The sequence below is a fragment of the Odontomachus brunneus genome, unplaced genomic scaffold, assembly GCF_010583005.1.
Source record: "Odontomachus brunneus isolate Ranch 3 - 2012 unplaced genomic scaffold, Obru_v1 Obru_scaffold_167, whole genome shotgun sequence".
Taxonomy (NCBI): Eukaryota; Metazoa; Arthropoda; class Insecta; order Hymenoptera; family Formicidae; genus Odontomachus; species Odontomachus brunneus.
Genome location: NW_022639617.1, coordinates 132,145 through 155,760, shown reverse-complemented (window position 1 = coordinate 155,760; position 23,616 = coordinate 132,145). Strand labels below are relative to the sequence as shown.

The 23,616-nt window shown below is 46.6% G+C and overlaps 1 protein-coding gene across 21 annotated transcripts in view; it reads left to right on the top strand.

Annotated features, from left to right (window-relative positions):
- LOC116851191 (ELAV-like protein 3) overlaps nucleotides 1-23,616 on the top strand; it is a 66,223-nt gene that overhangs the window by 29,710 nt on the left and 12,897 nt on the right. For 4 of the 21 annotated variants that reach the window (XM_032830377.1, XM_032830376.1, XM_032830375.1 and 1 more), the window contains exons 1-4: nucleotides 9,755-10,640; nucleotides 16,952-17,187; nucleotides 20,774-20,877; nucleotides 21,999-22,152. In XM_032830377.1, the coding sequence (XP_032686268.1) occupies nucleotides 16,992-17,187; nucleotides 20,774-20,877; nucleotides 21,999-22,152 (454 nt within the window). In that variant the 5' untranslated portion in view covers nucleotides 9,755-10,640; nucleotides 16,952-16,991. Of the gene's footprint in view, nucleotides 1-1,458; nucleotides 1,653-9,751; nucleotides 10,641-15,327; nucleotides 16,870-16,951; nucleotides 17,188-20,773; nucleotides 20,878-21,998; nucleotides 22,153-23,616 lie in introns of those variants that run through there. The other 17 variants (XM_032830374.1, XM_032830372.1, XM_032830384.1 and 14 more) reach the window with 10 other exon arrangements.

Here is a 23,616-nt window from a genome sequence, read left to right as displayed (position 1 = left end):
CTGTGATTCACACGACTTTATCATTATCGTTATTATTATCTTGTTATTATTGTTGTTATGATTGCCGTCGTTATGATTATTGACTAATTACTAGCGATCCGCGTGCGCTCATTTGATCGCACGCCGGATCGGTCGCCGATCTTTACGTCTGTATACTTTCTCGTCCTCGTGCCGGGGCACCTCCTCGAGCGAGGAGGCGGCCTCCGGCACCACTTAGGTTGTCCATCCGACCCTTTCACGTCCTCCTGAGAGGTCCCCGGTGCTCCCGCCGCTTCATTTCCGCGTTCGCGCTCTGTGGAAAATCGTCCAGACGCTTGCTAATTACGCATCCTCCATCTCATGAACGCGCGATGAAACTTCGCACGGATACACGATGAAGTTATAGAGATACACAAGATACACAAGATCACAAAGTAGTAGAGAATGCGTGGAGACTACACTATAGAGATTACAATCGAGCAGGAGATACGCGTTCACGCGATGAGAAATAATTAATTCAAGGAGTTCTCAGCACTTTGTTTTGCAGAACGTATACTGCGAGAGAACTGTTTGATATATGTAACTATAAAGCGCACAGAGAAAAATAATTATTACAAATTATAGCGAAGAAAATCATGTTTTTTTAATTGAGTTATATTGAAATGGTAGCGGAGATAATGACCTTATATGACTATTATTATCACCATTTCGCTAAAAAATATATAATTGGGGTTAAAAATAATAAAAATTAATCTGACTAAAGTAATAGTTATTTTTGGCCGCAACCATATTCTTTGGTCGTCCTAACACAAGTGGCAGTAATACGTACATAAGATTATTATCATCGACGTTATTTAATAAAAAATTGACTAAGATTTAATAAAGAAAAATAGTTTTCTTTGCTATAATTTACAGTAGCTACTTTTTTGTACGATTATAGTTGCGAGCACCACTTAGACACTTCTTCTCAACGTTCCGCGATTTTTCTAATCTTTTTTTATTTTGCAATTTTGATATTAAGATCCGCTTTTTCATTTCCGTTGAGAATTGCGATATCTCACGACACGAGGTGCGCGCAAGGGAGATCTCGCAGTCGTTCAGGCGGAGACGATTGCGTGATTTCGTGCAAGGAACGCGTTCGCGAGTACCGAGCGCGGAACTAAACGCCGGGGACTCATTAGCCGGGCGAAGTTGCATTAAACGCGTCGATCAGCCGCCATAACCGCGAACGTTGCGTCCAGCAGCTGACGTTTTCCACGGCGCAATATTGTATGTGCACCAGACCGCTATCTGGGCGTGGCACCAGAAAGCGACTGTCGCGGGAGCACCACGTCGCAACACACACACACACACACACATATACACACGTACATCCACCCACATGCATATATACATGCAAAACACACACGATGTGTACACACACGCTCACATATTTACCTCTTCCTGCCTCTCTCGATCCGGCCCCTATCGATCCCGCAGGAAAAGAAAGAAAAAAAAATGGAAAGACAGAAAAAGCGGCAAAATCGGGAGATAATTCAGTAACGAGGACGGCGAGCGTCGTGATGCATGAAGGATCAAACAGGTCCGGGATGGAGCGACCGCCAGTGCGGGTCCTCGTCGAGGACAAGCAGGATGTCTCGAGAGGGACACTTCCGTCCGCGACGATCACAATGGTGCGTGAGCCAAAGACAGGGGAGAGGTAGATGATATAGCTGTGGGGCGGGCGATTGATTGGTTAATTGTTTGATTGATTGATTGATTAACTGGCTGACCGCTTTTCTTTTGGACGCCGAGCTATTCGACGAACATCGGATTTCCCGGCGATCCAGTCTTGCGATAAAGAATATCTCGTGAGAGACTTCGTTCCCGAGGTCGCGGATAAAGCGCCACGTTGTCGGGGTCAACACGTCGCGAGTTCCTTCCGTTACGTGCGAATTTTTTGGCCCTCCTACACGACTCACGTTCAATACGCGAGACACATTCTCTTATCGTTTCCCATCGCACTTGCATATTTACCGTAGCGATTTGCATTCGCGATAAGATCGCAACGGGAATAAGTGAAAAGTGCTGGGAAACGTCAGCCGCGGCTGATTAATGGACCTTGTTTTCTACGCGCTCGGCCGGAGGATTCTCGGGCGAGCGCCGAAATATCAAAGATTGGCCGCGATTTTGCAAAGGGTGAACGAGTAGCCGTCGGTATAGCGATGGGAATTACGAAGGACGAAGACAGAGTGTTACATTTGGCGAGGGAGTGCGACTGAAAGGTGCACGTTGAGAGACGGGAAAAGAAAGAGAGAGAAGCCGGGACAGAGCGTGAGAGAGAGAGAGAAAGAGAGAGAGAGAGAGAGAGAGAGAGGCAGAGAGCAAGGGAGAGAACGAGAGACTAGGTCTAGTTGGGGAACCTCGTATTGATCGTTCCTGGGTCCATGTGACGCGCCTGCGTTTTACCACGGGGTAAAATCGTAGTGAGGGTAAAGTGAGTGAGAGAGAGAGAGAGGAGCGAGAGCGAGGGTGAGACGGCGGGGGAGGGGAGGCGAGGGAGGAAGTGACGGAGAGAGAAACGTATATATCGGGGTTCATATACCCCCAGGGTAGCTGCAACGTTCTGCCGTGCCACCGACCAATCAATGGAGCTTCTCCGTGCTTCTGTATGTCTGCCTCTCTCTCTGGCTCTCTCTCTCTCTCTCTCCCTCCCTTTGGCTCTTCCTACATCGAACAACACAATATGATCGCCCTGCAAAATAGCGTACAGACGCATTCGTGATATGTACACACACATACATGTACGTGCACATTGTACGCGCACACTGAACACGATATAACGCCAACAACCAGGTAATCGTTGTTCGAAATGGGAAATATGTAATAAATTTTCACGCGAGCTCTCCGCCGTCGTCGGGGTCGTCGCGGGGGTAATTCATCCCGGCCGCCAGTAAAATCAATGATACGCCGCGTTCGACTCGCATAGCATAATCGCGAGTTCCGAATTGTGCTAAAATGTCCAGGCTCGGGATTCCTACGCGAGTCGCCCGGTCTCTCGCAGGGGTGATGCGTTGAAAACCCTGATATCGGTGACAACCGTTCTGCTCGCGACGAGGGTTGATTATCCGCGATGATCGCCGCGAGAACCCATTCGTAAACGATGTCGGGACTTGAATTTAGAGCGCGCACACTTCACGCTTCACCGGCGAGATCATTCAGCGTGTGAGAGCGGATGGGAAATTAATCGCTTGTAATCTCGGTGCTGCACGATGTCACCGAATTAATGAACCTGTCTATCTTTAGAGAAAGAAAAAAAAAAGGTTGCTCGCTTAACCGTTAGGACCGCGCGCGTTCGAGCAGTAACTGGTCGCAGATAGAAAAACGTCCTTCGAGGGCTTGACGGTATACTTGAATTTTGACCCCGAGGTTGCCAAAAATAGCCGTTTACACTTACACTGTGTCACTTACCGTGACACTTACACGCAAATGAAAACGCCTGCAAGTACAGTGGAGAAGGAAGAAAATGCGAATGAGAGAAGAAGATTCAATTGACGAGCCCGAGTCGACATTTTGACCCGACTTTCAGCCTCAGTATTTTATTTAACGCCTACTTAGATACTCTGAAATCAACTCTGTATCAACTTCATTTGATTCTACTTGACTCACTAGCCTTGCCGAGAAGTCCTTTTTGAAACCTACAAGTAGTATTTTATGCGTTTCCTGCCATTTAGAGGCGCCAAGTAAGACTTCAGTCTTCATATGTATCAAACATATAATTCTTCAGCATAGATGTTGGAAAGCTCAGGTCAAGAGTAGGACTAAAATTTCGATTGAGTAACAATGGGCTCGTTATTAACCAAGTTGACATTTTGATCCTTCTTTCTGACCTGAATATTTCATTTAATGCCTACTTTAAGTACTAACACTCTAAAACCTATATCAACCTATTTCACTTAACTTACCAACTTTACCAAGAGGACAAAAGGGTCACTTTGTGTCGAAAGTGGTTATTTTTCCACCATTTAGAGGCAATGAGTAGGACTTCAGTTTCCATGTGTATTAAACACACATTGATCCTTCAGAATACATACATGGAAAAAAAGGTTTGATTGAATTCATCAAATGTTTGATCGAATATGAACGTAAGCCGAATTCTATTTAAGTTAACGAGATTTTTGGTTGACTAACCAAACATGTCTGTTAAATAACCAGATATGTTTGGTCAGTCAACCAAAAATCTTGTTAACTTAAACAGAATTCGGGTTACTTCAATCGGATCATATTCGACCAGATATTTAGTTAATTTAACCAAACCTTTTTTTCCACGCAGATGTTAAAAAGTTCAGGTCAAGAGTAGAGCCAAAATTTCGACTTACGCAGAGTGACAAAGTTAAAACTAGCCCTGGATACTACAGGAAACTACTGTGGAAATTACAGTTGAAATTACGCGACTTCAGCTTGTTACGCGTCTTTGTCTAAACGCAACGCTACTTCCGGGCCGCAAGAAGACGCTCGATAGGCTGTTACGGTATTCGCACGGTGTCCCTAGATACTTCGGCTAATCGGCCGCATTAAAACTTCCTCTCCTAGTTGTGCCTAGGAATGTCGACCGGCTTCTCGCATGTCTCCGCGAAATTAATTCAGCGCGCTATAAGCTCTTCCTTCGCTCCTCCTTCCGCGTGGCACGGCGAGCGACTTGTTATCTGCAGGACGAATTCGCGATCGATGTCCGCGGGCTCAAAGTGACATCGCACTGTGTGACAGTCGTCTCGCGCATTCGAGGACGATGCCTCTCTCGATCTGGGCGATCTGCGCAATCAATTGCGCGCGCACGTGCGCTTGAGAGTGCAGTCGCAATTACGTCCGCGGGGATAGAATCGCCATACATCGCTGAAATTGGCCGGCGGTTTCGCGTGACACTGCATTTACGCGAGCGCGTTCCCGGTACTTCTAAATAACTTCGCGCACCGTCGCAACGTCGTGTACAACACGGCGAGGCCAGGATCGATTTCGAGCACGAAATATCGACGGGAATCTCGTTAGGGGTTCAATGAACCCCGAGGAAAGTTGCCGGGCGGAATTATTGTTCCCAAGGTATAGCCCCGTAGAATTACGCTCGCCGTGCACGCCGCGCCAGATCGATGATGCCGGGCCGACCCCCGAAAACGCAACTTCGACAGCTGGATCGTGACTAAACTGAGGAGGGTGAGGTCCGTCGGCTATGCCGACAGGAATGATTCACAGACTCGCCACGTGCTCGCCGGCGTGCTTGCATATTTTAAAATCCTCAAGAACAATCCTAGCCGCGCGCGCTCGCTCCGTGACGCGCTCTCTCGCGTTTACCCGGCTCTCTCATTAGCAGCAAACATCTCCTTACCGCGCAGACTGCCCGCAAGAATTTTACTATGTAGTACAGAAGTATACTGTCAGCAATGCCAGTCGTTCTAAGAAACAATTCCGCTAGAGAACAAATACAATGAGAACAAAAATATTTGGAAAAATTAATATTTATTCAGTGGATATTAATAACACATATTTACTTATATTAATATAAAGTATTTTTTTAAATAAGGAAATATAAGATTTTTTTAAACCTCAGTTTTGTATTAGTTTTTACCATAGAATTCTTTCTGTGCACGGATACGATTCAGATCATCACAAGTCTGGTCGAGAGCTCTCGGACACCAATTTCTGTAGACATAAGACGTAAAATTAAACAGAAAAACTAATCAGGATATTGCTTTATCTTTGCGTACTCTAGAAGAAGATAGTAACGATGTAACTAGAACTTAGACTGAGTAACTAGAATTTTAATCGATTGGATCTTAATTACTTCTGCATAATAATCAGTTTTATCTTCTTCTAGACTACGACAGCTCTATCTTCTTCTAAACGCAAAAAAATTTCAGTTGGTGCAACCAAATAGGAACCAACTGAAAATTAGGTGATCAGAAACGATATGTCTGTTATGAAAACTAATATTTCTGTTGTCGCAACCGAAAATATTCGTCTGAACATGCAACAATATTAGAACTCGGTTGAGGCAACTGAGGACAATTGTCTATACGGAAGTCTCATAAAGGAATTTTTTTGTTCCTACAGTCGAGTTTGATCCCTGAACAACCGAAAACTCGGTTGCACCAACAGAATTCTTTTTTCCGTGTAGAGTACGCAAAACTGAAGCAATATTCTGATTGGTTTCGTAAGTTTACGTCTTACGTCTACGGTAATGGAAATTTGTATACAGGAGCCCTGACCGTTGTACGTTTAAAGGAGTTTAAAAAGAGACGCGCTTCATTCGGGGGAAGGGTTGGGCATCACGCAGCGTGCGCGTACGCACGCACGCGCGCATGCACGCCATTTCTTTTCTGCATACATCCCGCATCTGTTAGCCATGCCCTAGTCTAAACCTTATATCCCCTTTTGTTCTTGACCGAAACGTTGCAGGCTCGCCGACAATGGCGTCGTGTATTAGGTATGGTCATGGGTCATGCGACTCTCAAAGAATTTTTCGCGGCTCTTGTCTTGCGCTGCGATCTCCTCGGGAGGGGCGCCACGATCTCCTCCACGTCACTGTTGCGCGACAGTTTTCGTCGGGACGTTACCTCCAATCTTTCAATGTCCCCGAATTCTCCCGCTCTCATACTCGGTATGAGTTATTATGTTCTTTTCGTGCGCGACTCGAGATCGATACCCCGTCGTCTCGACCACTCTGTTCGCCGGCGGCCAGCGAAAAGTCGCCAAGAGTACAGGCCGGTGTTCGTGAATGCGCGTACTTCGCGCCGCGCGGCGCACGCGGTAACGGAAATAAATTTCCGAAAACATTATTGGCACAGCCGCCAAGTCTTACTCAGTCCGTTTCGTCAGAGCCGTGTAATTTCGGGCCGTAATCGTTCGGCGGCCGCCGGCACTATCTTCTGGTACAAACTCGGACTAAGGTCAGGGATGCAGCTACTTCGATCCGTTTCCCGCGATTGCACGCCTCTCGCGCGCGCCGAGAGCGCGCGTCTCGCGAAATATGCGGCCGATGTGTCAATTGAATTTCTCAGGGACCGTCTGCAATGCGCTCACGCGGTCACGTTTTAAAGTCCTGGCGCCAATCCGCGAGTCGATCAGTTTCCTTCGCGTAAACTCGTGAAGAATGAGCTTCATTGAATTCGTCAATGAGAGTTCGCCACGGCTAACCGCGACCGCATTACACACTGAGAGAAAAAAATAGTTGGAATAACTATAATCTCACTATTTTATATAGTTCTATTTATATAGTTCGTTTTGGCCTCAAACATATATTCATCTAAACACGAAGATATAGCAGAATGAACACGCATTTATAGTCACCATCTTATTACTTTATGTGTATAGTAAAGCACGCTTTGGGAATATAGTTACATGTACCCATATTTTCCAAATATTCCAAATGTATTGACTATATAAAATAGTTCATTTCTCTTACCATTTAATATTTGCTATCTTACTATGTTTTTTATTTCAAATAATTATAATTCTTGATAAAAGTTTTACATGAGTCAATTATACTATGCTTATATTGTAAATATTACAAACATTATGGTGACATTTACTATAAAAAAGATATTCCTAACTATAATCTTTTTACTATGCCATTATAGTTCCATATATCATACATTTTTCTCTCAGTGCAGACGATCTCTTAAAAGCCATTTACAATGGAATTGGCAGTAGGCAGTGAGACGAAAGCAGTAAGAAAATTGACCAATCACAGTCGGTTATTCTTGTAATAATCGATTGTGGTTGGTCAATTTACTTATTGCTTACCTCTTGCTGCCAATTCCATTGTAGATGGATCTTTAGACTTCCTCGAGTAAGGACATTGTCTGCCATTTGTAGGGAGGAAGTGAGTGAGTGAGAGAGAAGTTGCAAGGTGCTTCGTCATTCAATCCTAGGCCGGTATTCGTATAGTTGGGTCTTATATTTAAGACTGTCTTAAGTTCACCTTCAGATATTTTTCAAATAGCCAACGAAATGATCCGTACTGCATCTGAAGTTGAAGACGCTCTTAAATATAAGATCTGACTATGAATACTTGCTTCTTTCTCGCTCTACTAGAATTTCTCTTTCACTCCCACTCACGTCATCCCTAATTATGCCGGGCAGGACGCGGAATCAGGAATCATCATGCTTTTTCCTGACTCTGAATAGAAGAACTCTAGGGATTTCAATTTTATCCGGCCGCGGGGATGACTCCGTCGGCATTTTTGCGCAAAGTTCATGAACCACTATTGTCAAATTTCACCTTGCCTTTACTCCGCGTTTTGGAACGTGCATTGCAGTGTATTTCTAGCGAGGCTCGGATCCATAAAACACCTCTTCCGGATACGTTTCTTAGAAATGTGCGTCGCGAAAGCACGCACCGGGATCTAGGACGATAGTCTGCGAGGTGGTCACGTAGATTGCGGTTTTCCGCGAATTTACGATCAGCTACGGGCGGTGTAAAAGGGCCGAGTGGGAGACCCTTATCTCGATACGATACCGTGGTGTGTCGGGGGTCAAAAACCCTGCAAGACCGGTCACGACGTAAGGGGGAAAGCACAAGCAGTTAGGGGTTGGAGTGTGCTGCACCTTCCCTTCGCGCAGAACTGGGTTGATGAAACTGGATCGAAAAGATTCACGATTAATTCGCGTTTCCCCTCTCTCTTTCTCTCAGCATTTTATATATTTCTATAAAATATTTTTTATAAAACACTGTTTTCTTGTTAAACAAATGGAATACATCAAAAGTTTGTTTTTCTCAAAGTTTTGTTCTTCTAAAACATTGATTTTATTGAAAAAAATATGGTAACGTTGCAAAATTTACTGAGAGGAAAAGCAGTTTTCTTCTCAAGTTTTCTACTGATTGCATCATTGGCTACGCGGAGAACGCTGCTTTGCAACTGCTGCAAAACTCGTGAGTCTGGTTGGTGTGCGTTCTGAATACTAACGCCCGTATTAATAGTCGTTACTTGACACTTGTCTTACGTGAGATACTCAGATCTGTGAATTTAAATTTAAGATTTGAATCGTATGATATATATGCGACATTACATTTGCAGTCGCGATTCAGCTGGGAAAGCCGCTGAAGGAGAGTCAGCTGAGGTGATCTTCAAGTAACGTATATTAATACTTAAAAGCACACATCAATCAGATTCAATTGGGCAAAAGTTGCAATTTTCTCCGTTGAGCGCAGCCATTCCTGCAGCCAATTAATATCCGCACAGTATCTGTGCGCTGTGCATCAGATAAACAACAGCAAAACCACGCGAGAGGATCATATTTTCACAACAGGCAATAACTGTAGGATAACAGAGCATTGTCGCATTTTCCAGTTGGGAACGTTGTTTTAACGCCGGCGAAGCGAAGCACGCTCGAGCGGGTTTAATGATCCTCGCTTTTGCAAATTGCTTTCGGCCGTACTAACGCATCTCTCGCAAATACGATCAGCTCGTCCCTTCTCCCTGCTGCTGCTGCTGCTGCTGCTGCACCGTGCGTCGTCGCGTCTCGCTTCGCGCGAGCACCCGCGGCTGTTTACTGATCAAACACGGCATGTAACGTAGAGAGAGAAAGAGAGAGAAAGAGAGAGAAGTCCGCGGCGGCAAAGTTCGATCGCGGCGGGCGCTCGCTCGCGCGAATCCCGTGCGTGCACAGGCGAATCACGGGTGTAGACCGAAAGGGGGTTCGCGGCTCTAAGCGCCCGCGGCCACCGCCGCGGCGGCGGCGGCAGCGACGGCGGCAGCGACGGCGAACGTAGTCGAGCGCGGCCGAGCTCGGTCGTGCGCGATCGAATAAGGCCGAGCGCGGCCGAGGGTGGCCGCGGGCGAAGCCGCCTCGCGAAGCGAGGCGCATTCAGTCTCTAGGCAGCCTCCGCCCGTGTCGCGTTGTTCTTTCCGTTTCCTTAGTATTAGTGTTTCAAGCTTTAATTTTCTCGGCCGTCGCGCAACCCTTTCGTACCCCGTGCTCCGTACACACACACACATACACATATATATATACACATCAAACACACGCCCGTTGTCCGTACACAGACACATTGAAACTCGTTTACTTCGTTCACCCGCATACCTGCACGCCGGGTCGCCGTTCCGAAATCATCGTTCTCCCTCTCTCCCCCCCATCTCCCCCGTTTTCCCGTCGCGTCAAGTTCGGACGTACGCCGAAAGCAGCAGCCGCCGTCGTCATCGTCGCCGCTGCCGCCACCGCCACCACCACCGCCGCCGCCGATGTCGATACGCCGTGGCCGTCGCCCGTCGTCGTCGCGAAGTGCACCGCGGACGGTTCGGCAGCGTGCATAAATGCCGATTAACGAACGGTCGCGCCGTACTTTTCTTTCATTGATTTCACCTTCTGTTCCGGGCGGTGCTGCGAGAGCAGCAGCAGCAGCAGCAGCGTGATAAAACATACACACGTATACACACACACGTACACAGGCGCACACACAACACGCATACACACATACAGTGCATGTCAGCCGGAGGAGGGGAAGTACAACGCAGGGAGGTTACTAAGGGACGTGCCACGGTAACGCCACCGGTAAAGTGAGCCCGGGGCTCGTGTAAGGGCTGACTCCACGCACGGTGCTCGGTTTCGCGTGCGACCAAGTGAGAGGGCAGAGAGAAAGAGAGAGAGGGAGAGACGAGCACGCGCGGGGAAGGAGGAGACAGTAACAGGTACGACAGAAGTGAGCTTTTCGAATATTTCGTGTTCGATTGGGCAAGTTGAACGGGTAAGAAGGAAATGGAAAGAGAGATAAAGAGAGAGAGGAAAAGAGGAGAACGCGTTGGAAGGAAGCGCCCCTCCGGGGAATGCATCGATCGTCACGGGGAGCGGAAGGAGAGAGAGAGAAAGAGCGCGAGCGAGCGAGCGACGGAAAGAGACGATCTTTAACGGAAGGGGCGGAAAAAGATGAAAAAGATATAGCGCACTTGCCGATCGTCGCGTCTCCGTGCTCTCTCGCGACGCGTCTCGGGAGCACGTGTCGTCGCGTCTTTCGTCGCGCCTTCTCCTTCTCACCCCTTCATTAATACACGCGTGCATGTGTGTATACGCGTATATATGCTGGCGCGCGCGCGCGCGCGCGTACACATACACCGTTCTTCCCGCGGCTTCGTGTGTCGGCTCCCCCTTCGTCTCGCATCCTCCCTCGTCCGAGGCCCCGGCTTCCCAAAGCTCGCCGCTGCGTTTACGTGTGCGCCCGTACTTGCGTACACCGCATATACGAGCCGTTTTCTCTCGCGGAAAGGGGCGTACACGCACACGGGGGTCTCCCTTCGGAAACGCGCGCAGGGGCGGCAGTGCGACGACAAGAGGGGTAGGGGAGACGCTCGCAGAGCGGCGAGAGAGAGAGAAAGAGAGGGAGAGTCAGCGTGAGCGGGCGAGCGAGATAGAGAGAGAGAGAGAGAACGCGAGGCAGGGACCGAGGAGCCGCGCTCGTATTGATCGACCCCGGCCACGCGATTTTCACGATCCGTCGCCATGGCCACCTGGCCACCGGCCGAAGATCGTATCTCGCGGCGCACATACGTACGTGCATGCACGCGTGTGTGTCTGTATGCGCGCATACGTGCAAATAGAACTTTAACCCGCGAACTTTACCAGAGAGAGAGAGAGAGAGAGGCCAGATGCAAGCGTAACGTCCGTCCTTGTCGCGAGGGTGCCGACAAGCTCGATGATGACACTCGACCTCGTCGAGGGAGACACTTTTTTCTTTCCCCTTTCGGCACTTGCTGCCGCGGGTAGTTCCGAGTATGTTTCCTTATGAGTCGTGAGACTCGAAAACTTCTGAGCGTCTCTCTCTCTCTCTCTCTCTCTCTCTCTCTCTCTCTCTCTCTCTCTCTCTCAGTTCGGCGAATGAATATACGTGGATTCGTTGAAAGTCGGCGCCGATTGGGTCGCGGGCGATCGATGATTACACATGGTTGTGTTACACAGTTGGCGGCTAATGGCCGTGCTCTCGATGCCGCTCGCTACGTCTTGAAACAACGCAATCGAATTTTGGACGCGGGTAAATGTCGGATGGCGGCAGATAGGCTCGAATGTGATGTGATCTCCGCGGATTAGCGGTCCGTCGTCGCCGTGATCGGCCGTGCGGCAGAGAGAGAGAGAGAGAGAGAGAGAGAGAGAGAGAGAGAGACGCGTCGCTAAATTGAAGCAACGTATAGCATTTACCAGAATAAAGTGGTATTTCCGTTGTATCGATTTCGCCAGATCGATAGTCCGGCTCTCTGCCGTTTCGAAATAACTCGCCGGTCATCTATTTTTCCGCCGTACTCACAGTCTCGCAGTATGCCGCGCAACATTATTTATATTTACACTACTCGCGCACAGAGAGTGACGTAATCGTCATTTGCATTCGTACGATGGTGTGCGCGGTCCCGGTCCTTACAAGTCTCGCTTGCGATTCGGCGTGAGAAAGAAGTAACCCCAGGTAGTCCCTCGTGATTGATCACGGTGTGGGATAATCGATAATGGCGACCCTGTAATGCTTTCAATTGCATTTCTCGAGTGAATATACCGTATTGAATTAATTATTGAACCTACATCGTACAATAATGTGAATTTCCCGTTGAATTGATAAGAGTTACATTCGGTTTTTTATGTTATACTTACCATGACAATGTTCGGGGACAAAATCACACGTTTTTCGTGCTCTTTTCGTATTTCTACTCTGTTATTCCGTGTGACAATTGTGACTGCGGTCTGATCAGCGAATTTCATGATTTTACGTACTCAAAGTCGCCGTGAAGTTTGCATATGTCGGTCTGCCGGGGCAAATCGCGGACTTGCTTCTCGAGCTTCGCAAACGCGACGCTGTCTCGTTTGATCGATCGACAAGGTTCTCCCGAATTTCTCTCCTCGACTCACCCTCGAGCATCATAATTCTTCCTCAACAAAGCGCGATTTGAAAGAGAAAAAGAAAGCAGAAGAAATCGTGGAAACCTTTGCCTTTGAAAATTATAAGGTTCCCTCCGCCGCTTAGTTAGCAGAATTATTAATCTCTCGTTGCTATAGCCCTCCGATAAGGGTGCGCATCGTCGCGTTATATTCGAGACTCCATTGTGGATCGCGTCCGGGAGAGTTTGCCCCTGGCTTGTGCGTACGTGTACGTATGTGTCGCATACACACACGCACACGCGTGCGTGGTCGCGTCCATTGTCATCCGGTAATGACGGCCGATGTGTCGAGAAGTCAGCGCAGAGAGAGAGAGAGAAAGAGAGAGAGACGAGGGAGTGAGAGATACTTCTCCGATGCGACAATGGAATCCGGCCGCTTCACCCGTCGTACCATTGTCGGGTCCGAAAATATATCGCGATGGCGAGCGTCGAGCGCGCGCGGATCGATAGCGAGGAAGATGCCGGCTTGCGATAAGCGCACCGCGACTTTTCTGCCTCTGCGAGCGACGTTTTTATCGCTTACGTGCGTAAACAAAGGGGACGCGAGCATGCTTGGCCTGCGCTCTGTTCCGCGGGCCACGTTATGCTGTTTCCTTTCCGTGTAACGTGCGAGAGAACCACGTCACTGTCAAACAATTCTACTCTAGTCTCGTGACTTTGTCGCTTTCCTCACACTCTAGACTCGGAGTTTGCTCCACTTAGCCGCGAAGTGAAGATACGCGCGCGATTTTCGCGCGCAGGTGCGCTCGAATTGTCGCACCTTCTTCCGCGAATTTCCACCGGCGAGTAAGTCCGTTCGCGTGTGACTTGCGGCCGGCGACTCAAAGGTCGCGGTTTCCAGAATTTCGGGAATTATATTCGTTTCATCGCGCACGCCTCAGCCGATACTCAATCGAAAGCCGCGACTGAGGAAGCAGACTTCCACCTAAAAAGTAAAGTTGGCGTAAATGTGGAACAGATACCTAACTTTGGACATTCTTGTTTACTTTGGTCTTTAAATACGAGTATTTAAATTTTCAAGAGGGAGAGAAAATATACAGATATATATTAAATATATATGTATATACTACGTTGAAAGTTTTTATGTTTAGTATTCAATGTTTTTATGAAATGTTTTTATTCAAGGATCAAAATCTGTCTACACGGAAAAAAAGAATTTAACCAGATTAACTAATTTCTGGTGGAATATGAACGAATGTTTCAATTAACGTTATCAGGATTCTCTTCAAGTTAACCAAAAATTTTGTTAACTCGAGCAGAATTCTGGCTCGTCCATATTTCATCAGAAATTTGCTTCATCTAACCAGACTCTTTCTTTCTTATGCAGAATTGGGTACACATGTCCAGGTACTGATACTTTTATCTCAACTGTTGCATTAAAAAATGCGAAAGTTTTCAGCCATGTTTCTTTCATTGATAACCACAAAATAATGTGTTTAAACAAAGATGTCGTCATCGCGTGATCCACTACCTTTCACCGTCAATTAATTTCGACATTCATCATCGGACAATTATTTGATTCTGTGTCTCCAAAGCGACTCGTTTTTCGAGGCAACGAGATCGACAACGTCTGCGATCTCTCCTAATAATAATAATAACAATATCTCAAGTTACCCGTGATGTGTCAGAATCGACTGTCCAGGTAGAGCCTTTTGCGCGTTCCAAAGATACTCCCCGAAGACAGTTCCCGGAAATTCTATATGACCTACTTCTCAGTCAACAGCGCAAAGTCTGACAATAGGTATATTGGCCCTAAACGGGAGAAAGCCCGAGGACATTTCGCACCTGCGGTGGTGCCTCGTATTTTCAAGTAACGACGGAACATATTCCAGTCCATCTCGGATATTCAAGAGGCTAGCCACACTCTGCGCGCGTAACAAAAGCTATCTGTTATCCCGGGCACTGTGGACAGCTCGTTTAGGGGTGGCAACCACCGCGGGTCACAGAACTGGCTGTGCCAGGGCGAAGGGAACGGTGAGGAGAGGAGGCCCTAAAGGACAGCTGATGCCTACGTCGGAAGGACGGCGGGAGCGAGGCGGAGCGGGGTAAAAAGGGAGACAGAGACACCGCGAAGGGGGCGAAAAAGAGAATTAAAATATACGCCGGTGGCTCGTGCCGTCTGATAAATGTGTTGTGGCGGTTGCATGTGTGTGTGCGCGCGCGCGCGCGCGTACGTGCGTGCGTGCGTTTGTGTGTACGCGCGTCATGTGCGTGCGCGTGCTCGCCTTAACGGTGCCATGAACACCGTAACACCCTATAGTAGCCACCACGTAATTCCCCTACCTCGCTCTGTCTCTCCCTCTTTCGTTCTTTTTTCTTCCTTCACGCTCGAGCACGCGCGCATATGTATCGGGTGTCACGCGCGAAAGAGTTGCCGGGTCTCTCCGAATATACCCAAGTGGAGCAGAAAATCACGATGACGTTGAAGTGACGAGAAAATGACGGGATCGTGATCGAAAAGTGAGTCTCTTCTCGTCACTTCGACATCATTTTCACGTCATCGTGACTTTTCGTTCTGCCTAAGCCGACATACACACGTACGATTGTCGATCTCGCGCGCAGCTATTTTACGATACGATTATGCCTGCGCAACGACACTCACCAAACCGACAGTCGTCGGTGAGTGTGTACGGAACATTGGCCCGGGGTTGGCTCGTGTGGACGATTCGGGCCAACTTTGTTGCTCGCACAGTTTGCCCTCGAATTTCCCTCCCAGGAAGTTCCCAGTAGAATGCTCGGTCTCTCCGGGAAGCGGAAAATTATGGACTTTTTGATGTGCACTTGGATTTAGCTTAGAGCAGAGGTTGCCCCGAAATTTCCTCGTCGCCTGATGCTTTCTCGTTAACTACTTGTAACAACGCGGTTTTAGCGGTGGATATGATTCCGAATTAATTACCCCGTTCCCTGAACGATAATGGCTCCCTGGCCGGCTGCTACACGAATTCATAATTTATTCACGGCAGCAGGAGGTGTTTCCTGCTTTCGTCCACCGCGTGAGTGAACAAAGGTTTGTTGTCGGCAGAAAACTCGGTGTCTTCGTGCCATTCGTTATCGATTCATCTAAATCTCTGATTTTCTTTTCACCTTTTAAAGCCGTAAGTAAACAAGAACACCTCTTAGTCTGGACTTCCCATTTTTCCGGCTCTTTAAAGGACATCGGTCCTTTTAAAATCGCCTGCCCTTTCGGTCGAATCTTCCATACAAAATCGAGTTTGTTTGTATTCCAATCTTTCGTGTCGTCAAGTGGAATATAACTCTCAACGACGAGTCTCGAGTACACTTTTCTAAACTTAACCTCTATTTTTCCACCGTTCAACCCGCCATTTTATATCGACGCTTTTCTTATTACTCGATCAATTATTGTCTGAGAAGAATTGCGAGAGAGAGAGATAGATAAATTTGCAAACGGCGTCTCGACGTTTTCTCTCGAGGCACCCGCGAATCGTGCTTCAGGGAAAAGTGACATCAACTATCGCTCGCGGTAAAGAGAAAAAAAACGAAACATTGTTTAGCGCTTGGCCCATCATCGTTGTCGTGTAAAAGCCACAGTGACTGGTATTCGTAAATTTTGCTTTATACGGTAAAAGCGCTTCTTACGGCCGTCGTTCTTGCGTCTCGCGTTCGCGCTAAATAGACTGCAGAAAAACACGAGGCCGCTTGAACCTGAGCTGTAAGCGTCTTGTGGGACTTGTTGTGCATCGTTGTTTGCTTATTACGTGTTTTTACGTCCTTCGATATTTCGGTGTTTACACCGAAATATTTATATCCGTGTGCCGCGTCTGAAGTTCCTTCCGAGCTTGTTCGGTGTATTCGCTGTTCGCCCGCTTTCCAAACGGGATTCCCTGTGAGTCTCTTTAACGTTCTCATGAGGACACGAGCGAGTTCGTGGCGGCGATTTTTCGGAAAAATTGTGGAAAGGCGGTTGAGATTGCGGATAATTTGGCGAAATGCTGAATTGTCGAGAATCAGGAGAGGAGAGGAGTTGAGATGTTAGCGTTGCTATTACGTAATAAGGACGATAGCTATAATGCCGTTGCCATGACGATCACGGATGGTCTAATATCCGGCGCGTTGTGTTTTGCTTGCAGATTTCGTACATAGTTAGATACGACTCGTTAGAGGATTGCAATGATGGCGAACGGAATGGACACAGTCGTACAACAAAACGGAGGATCTACCCTCGGACAGACCTCGCAGGAGGAGTCGAAGACGAATCTCATTGTAAACTACTTGCCGCAGAGCATGACGCAGGATGAGATTCGCTCTCTGTTCTCCAGCATAGGCGAAGTCGAGAGCTGCAAGTTAATTCGTGATAAGCTCAGCGGTAAGCATCACGAGAGCGGCGGTAAGTTCCGCATGAGCGGCTAAAATAGTTCAGTCCGATCGAATGGACATTGCTGAAAATCGAAAGATAAGATTAGGGGAAACAAACGCGGACAATGAAAAAGTCAGTGTTTCGTGGCGATTGTTGGAACAGCTGGACGATCGACTGATAAGGCTCTAGCGATTCTCCGGGATCAAATAAGTTTATTCTTTTTTTCCCTACATAAGGATACTTGCACACACTGAAAATGAAAAAGATCAGGTGAATCGAACCAAGTCTCTGAGTTGTGCAAATTTGGTCGCATCAATCAAGTCAGATTGAATACAAATTAAGCCTGTTCGACAACTTGAATGCAGGAATTTCAGTGAAAAAATTTAGTCAAAAGATTCATGGAAACTAAAGTATTAGATTACAAATATAGACAGTTATATAGTTACAAATATATACTAGTTATATAGACACTATTCTTTCAACTAACAGAAAAGATCGATCTAATTGTATAATATGAGTAATTCCATTTTCTGGATGGAAGTAAATCAGACAATAAATACATTGAACTAAGTTCTTTGGTAATTGGATATTAGCAAGATTTGCTTAACTAGAAAAAATTATTACAATAGATTACTCAAGATTGTTGAATATATTGCAATATGCGCAGTCGCGGAATGATATGAGAGCGTTGCAAGCTTCACCACTTGAAACCTATGATATGTATGAATACTGCTTGAGAGCTGACAGGTTCGCCTTTTTTCAAGTTTCCTGGCTTCTAGCACGTTCGGTTGTCAACTATCATATTTTCTAAGCTGAAATTTGTTAAGCTGAAATCGCTAATTTCTTTTGTGTAATACAACGGAATAGATACTGTTTAAATTAACGGTATATCACGGCACATATCACATGGAGGGAGAATTTCATGAAATGTTACATTGTCACAGAAAGCTCGGACAACTCGATTCTTTTTATAGAATAGAGAAAAATATTATTCTGCTGGCAAGAAAAAGCAATTATTCAGTTCACTTTTTCTTTTCTTAAGTTATCTTCAACAAGTTTCTTCAACTTTCGATTATCTTCAATGAAGAATATTTTCTTGATGACAATCTCAAAGTATATCCGTCGCAAATTTGAGGGAAGCTCATTATCGTGTACTCAGAGGAAAAATGTATTTTCTTTACAAGAGTACTGTAAAACTTTATCAAAGTTGGTTTAACGCGGTTACACTCTAAATTTTTTGGAGCGCAACTTCACTCCAAAGTAGCGAAAATTGCGCCAGTCGAAGTTAGAGCGAGAACTCATTCCAAACGAGTGAAAAAATTGCTCGCTTGGGATGAGTTTTCACTCGTTTGGAGTGAAACTCTCACTCTAACTTCCACTGGCGCAATTTTCTCTACTTTGGAAGGAAGTGAAGAAATTCTTGAGCTCCAAGAAATTTGGAGTGTAGAGGGCAAACCGAATTTTCGGTCGTAATTTCATATTCTCGAAATACTAAAACTGCTAGAAGTCAGGATGTGACTTTGCACAGATTTGACACTTACGATAAGTTTGTGATAGATCTGCGAGTACACGAACCCGCACTGAGAGAAAAATGTATGATATTTGGAACTATAATGGCATAGTAAAAAGATTATAGTTAGGAATATCTTTTTTATACTAAATGTCACCATAATGTTTGTAATATTTACAATATAAGCATAGTATAACTGACTCATGTAAAACTTTTACCAAGAATTATAATTATTTGAAATAAAAAACATAGTAAGGTAGCAAATATTAAATGGTAAGAGAAATATTTTATATCGAACTATTTTATATAGTCAATACAATTGGAATATTTGGAAAATATTACATGTAACTATATTCCCAAAGCGTGTTTTACTATACATATAGAATAATAAGATGGTGACTATAAATGTGTGTTCATTCTGCTATATCTTCGTGTTTAGATGAACTATAAATATATGTTTGAGACCAAAACGAACTATAAAATATATAGTGAGATTATAGTTATTCCAATTATTTTTTTCTCTCAGTGCGTGGAAGCAAGTGTATAACATTTACCCGAGTGTGCGCGGTATGCACATTTCTCCGTTTGTGCGAGCGCGTAAGCGAGACCTACAAATCTCCCGCTGATGAAACATTTCGCGCGACCTGTCCGCGCGCGCCCGTAATCCGTGTGTGCATAATTTAGCGTAATTCGGTGGTGGCCGCGTATACGTCCGTGTGCGCCGGGTATACGTTCCGTGCAGTGGCGGCGAGTACGTGTATAGACGTTGCGGCGCTATTTCGAGCGCGAAGAGAGCGGGGGCGGCGTTTGGATTGAAGATTTGCCGCTTTATGCTCGACCTCACGGCGGAATCACAGTACCGTATCACGTGGCCTGGCGTATCATCTTGTGATAAACGTGTCGTCCGTCATGTTCAGGGAGAATTCTTCTTCCGCCGAAGAGAGTCGCGCGTTCTCCGCTTCTGCGAATTTTTCCTTTTGTTTTTCTTTTTTTTTTTCCTAACCTTCGCCATTTATCTCCCCGGTTTCTCTCAACGGCGGGTGCACCGATCCAAAAAAATCTTTAAGTTTATCGAATGCAGCGAAGTGCAGTAAAATCGAAAGGCTTTGAGATTAAAAATGAAAAGATATTAAAAGTCGAATAAGAGCGTAAAAAAGATATTAAAGGTCGAATAAGAGCGTAAAATAAATAATTTTTTATCTAGTGATAAACGTTTGTTCTAACTGACTTTTCACCTAAAAATTATTTATTTTTTTTACACGCTAGGTCTTACGTTTGGCTTTCATTGGCCCCTTAATATTTTTTGAAGAGTCACGCGCGTAATCTTTTCCACTGGTATGAAAAACGTGAGGATTGATTAGGCTGAGGGGAGAAACACTTTTATTAAAATTTATTTGCGGGATGTAGAGTTCATTCTCGCGAAGTAAGCCCCATTTCTGCGAATAAACCTTACGCCCCACGAATAAATTTTCGAGCAATTTTTTCTCGGCGCGATGTGCCAAAAAGTTGTGTGATTCGGCTATTTTGGTGGTGCCGAGACACCACTCGGCACGAAAGAGAGAGAGAGAGAGCGATGTTATCTTCTCGACGGAGGCGAAAAATACTCGCGGCGCGTACATTCTGCCGGTAGTTCCGGTGCTTTAGGCATTTCGCCAAGTAGCTCGTTGATATATTTGCTACCACCGCCATTCATAAAATTGATTCCGGCGCGTATCGGGGAAATTAAAGTTGGCATTACGCATCCACTACTTCCCCAATGCTGGTCAATAGGACACAGGCGCGAACTGCTGCTACCTCGAAGCTCGTTTGATGGCGTTGGAGGAAACGCTTAATCGGAAGCAAAAGCGGATTTTCTCAATCCGCACGGTCTGAATTGATCGGAGAGAATTTGTCCTTATTACAATCAGAGTACGGTCCGATTCACTCTTCGATTTCGAGAATGACAATATCCACTCGATTCAGACTAGAGAATTTCACTCGAAGGAGTCACGAGAGTGGAGAATGCTTTCGAAGCGCCGAAAGCCTGCAACCCGTTCATCGTCGATAAACGGCGAGACGATATTCATCGGGACGTTCTGTTTGCAGGTCAAAGTTTGGGTTATGGTTTCGTCAACTATCACCGGCCTGAAGATGCCGAAAAGGCTATAAGCACGCTCAATGGTCTCCGTCTACAGAACAAGACGATCAAGGTCAGTAGTTTGCGTTTAGCGCCAACCCTTTCCAGAACATGTCTTCGCTCGGTGTCACCCCTCGTGAAATCTCGCGCGAGTTTCTTGACAAATTTATCGGACTCAGTAATTTTAGATATTGAGGATTCTCAGTTGATTTTTTTCTTATCAGTTTATGATATATAGATGTTACACGGAGAGAATTTTGCAGCAAACATTACTGTAGAATCTTGCGACCGAGGATCGACATTCTGCAGTAATTTATTATGATCCTTTCGCATGTGCTAGTTGTATTTTAGGAATTGAAATGTGCACGGAAGAAACAACATGGTTGCCAACACACGAATCTGACTGTGCCAACTAGATTCAATATCGAATATCTCTGGTTGGCATAACCAGACTTACGTCCGGGCCAGTTATACCGTTTTTTTCGTGTGCCATTGAAAAATTTGTTCAGTAAGATGTACCTTACTGACCTTACCTCACCGAGAACAAAAAATATCTGAAAATTTATTCGTGGGATACAAAGTTTGTCGACGAAAATGAACTTCATATTCCACAAATAAATTCTCACGTACTCTTTTCTCAACGTACTAAAAGCACAGTGAAATTGAAAAGAATTTATGCGAGGAGGAAAGACAAACTGATATTCTCTCCGTGTACTGACAGGATCAGAACCACGACGACAGTTTTAGCCGTCGATATTGGGACGACCGATAGTCTATTTCCGCCGAGCAGGCGACTACATTGTAAGGCGCGCAGTTCGATTTCTGGAATGCTAAATGCATCTACGCGAGCGTGTAACACGGCAATGCAGCAATATAAATAGGCTGGCCTGGATTCGGGCGGATTTTATCGCGCGGGCGAGAATGAAGCGACGATTATCGCGCACACGGGGGTGGGCGTGCCTCTCATGTTTCCTCTTTTTCTTGTCTTTTTTGTTGCTAACTTTCCCTGTGACGACGAGTGTGTGTGTGTGTGTGTGTGTGTGTGTGCGCGCGCGCGCGAGACAGATTGGTGATATTTATCTGGCCTCGTTTTCTCGATTTGGCGCGATCCGATCGATGCGACTGAAGTTACACCACGAGACCTGTGTGTCGCTCTGTGTTTCACCGGGTCCCGTTTTGTTTCGCTGCTTTCAGGTATCGTACGCGAGACCGAGCAGCGAGGCGATCAAGGGCGCGAATCTCTATGTAAGCGGCTTGCCGAAGAACATGGCGCAGCAGGATCTGGAGAATCTCTTCAGTCCTTACGGCAGAATCATCACATCGCGGATACTGTGCGACAACATCACCGGTAAGTCCTGTGAATTCGTCCGTGTTTCGTATTTTTTCTTTTCCGCGAGCTCGCCATGGCGAAGGTTTCCATCGTGGTCGAGGTGAAAGAAAGAAGACGACACGCACGACTCTCTCACCACATGAGACGAGTTTGTTTCCGCAAAACGGCGGTTCGACGAATCGTCGTCGCGAAAAAAAAAAAAAGGAGAAAAAAGTCGGAATATTTCTGGGTGTCTGAAGTCGAACTCCAAGTCGTAAATCATTCTCTCGCTCTCTTTCTCTCTATCTCTCTCGCTCTCTCTCTTTCTCTGTCTCTCGGAGACTCGCTTCAATTCAATTCGGCGGGAGTTTTCGCGATCTCGCTGGTGAAATCGCGATTCGCAAAGGAGCGTGATCTCACTCGAGACGAGAGCGACACGATCGGAAGCCTCCGACGAAAGTCTCAAGCCGAGACTCAATGCAACCACAGATCAGATGCGTAGGCCATGGGGCGTTAGAGAGCATCGTCTCTGTGCGGGGTGGGTCGGTGCGCCACGAACGATGATACAATTGACAGGCAACGCGCGACAGATACTAAATGCGAACGATGCGATTCTCGATCGACAACGACGATAGAACGACACGGCGAGCACTCGTGCAAAAAGTATCGACGAGAGACCGTCATTGTGTGTCAGTTCTCCACCGCTTCGTGTTTTCTCTCGCTGCTCGCGCACCCGCATACACACACACACACACACACACACATACACATACATACGTACGTACACACATACACTTACTTGCCGTCGCTTTCCTCGTCGGAGGAAGGAGAAGGCCACGGAGAAAAATCGTTAGAATCGACGCGATGCTGCCGCCACGCTTGGCGCATTCCGCGAACGAAAACGCGGGAGAACTTCGTTCTCAATGAGAGAGCCCGCACTTTCCGACGACGATGACGATGAATTTTCAGTTCACTCGCTTTCAGTTCACTTCACCCTCCTCCGAGCTGGATTTTCTTTGTTGCGTCCTTGGTTTGTCCGTAGCGAATGCTCTCCCCCTACTACCCCCGGCTACACCCAGCCCAGTTGCACGCATGGAGAGCCCCCTCATGGCCTCCGCCACGATCTTGATTTCGTTTCGCTTCCTTCACCACGCTCACAACTTGCTGCTCACCACTCACCATCACCCATCTTCCAACACACCAGCCCCCGGACAACAGCTCCAACGCACTTGTCGTCGTTGCCAGTCGTTATCCAGCGTCGATTGCTCCCCCCACACATCGGTTTATCGTTATCGCCCCCGTTCACCAGCCAGCCAACCAACCCCACCACCCCTTCCCCAGACACGCCAGGCGCTTGCTTTGTTTTTTTTTTTTCGAGACGGACTTCTACGTTCAGTCAACATCGCTTTTTTTCGTCATCCCCCTCCCGCACAAGCGAACACAGGCGATCGTATATACGCCGAAAATTCTCCCATTTCCCCCCCCCCCCCCCCCCCCCCCCCC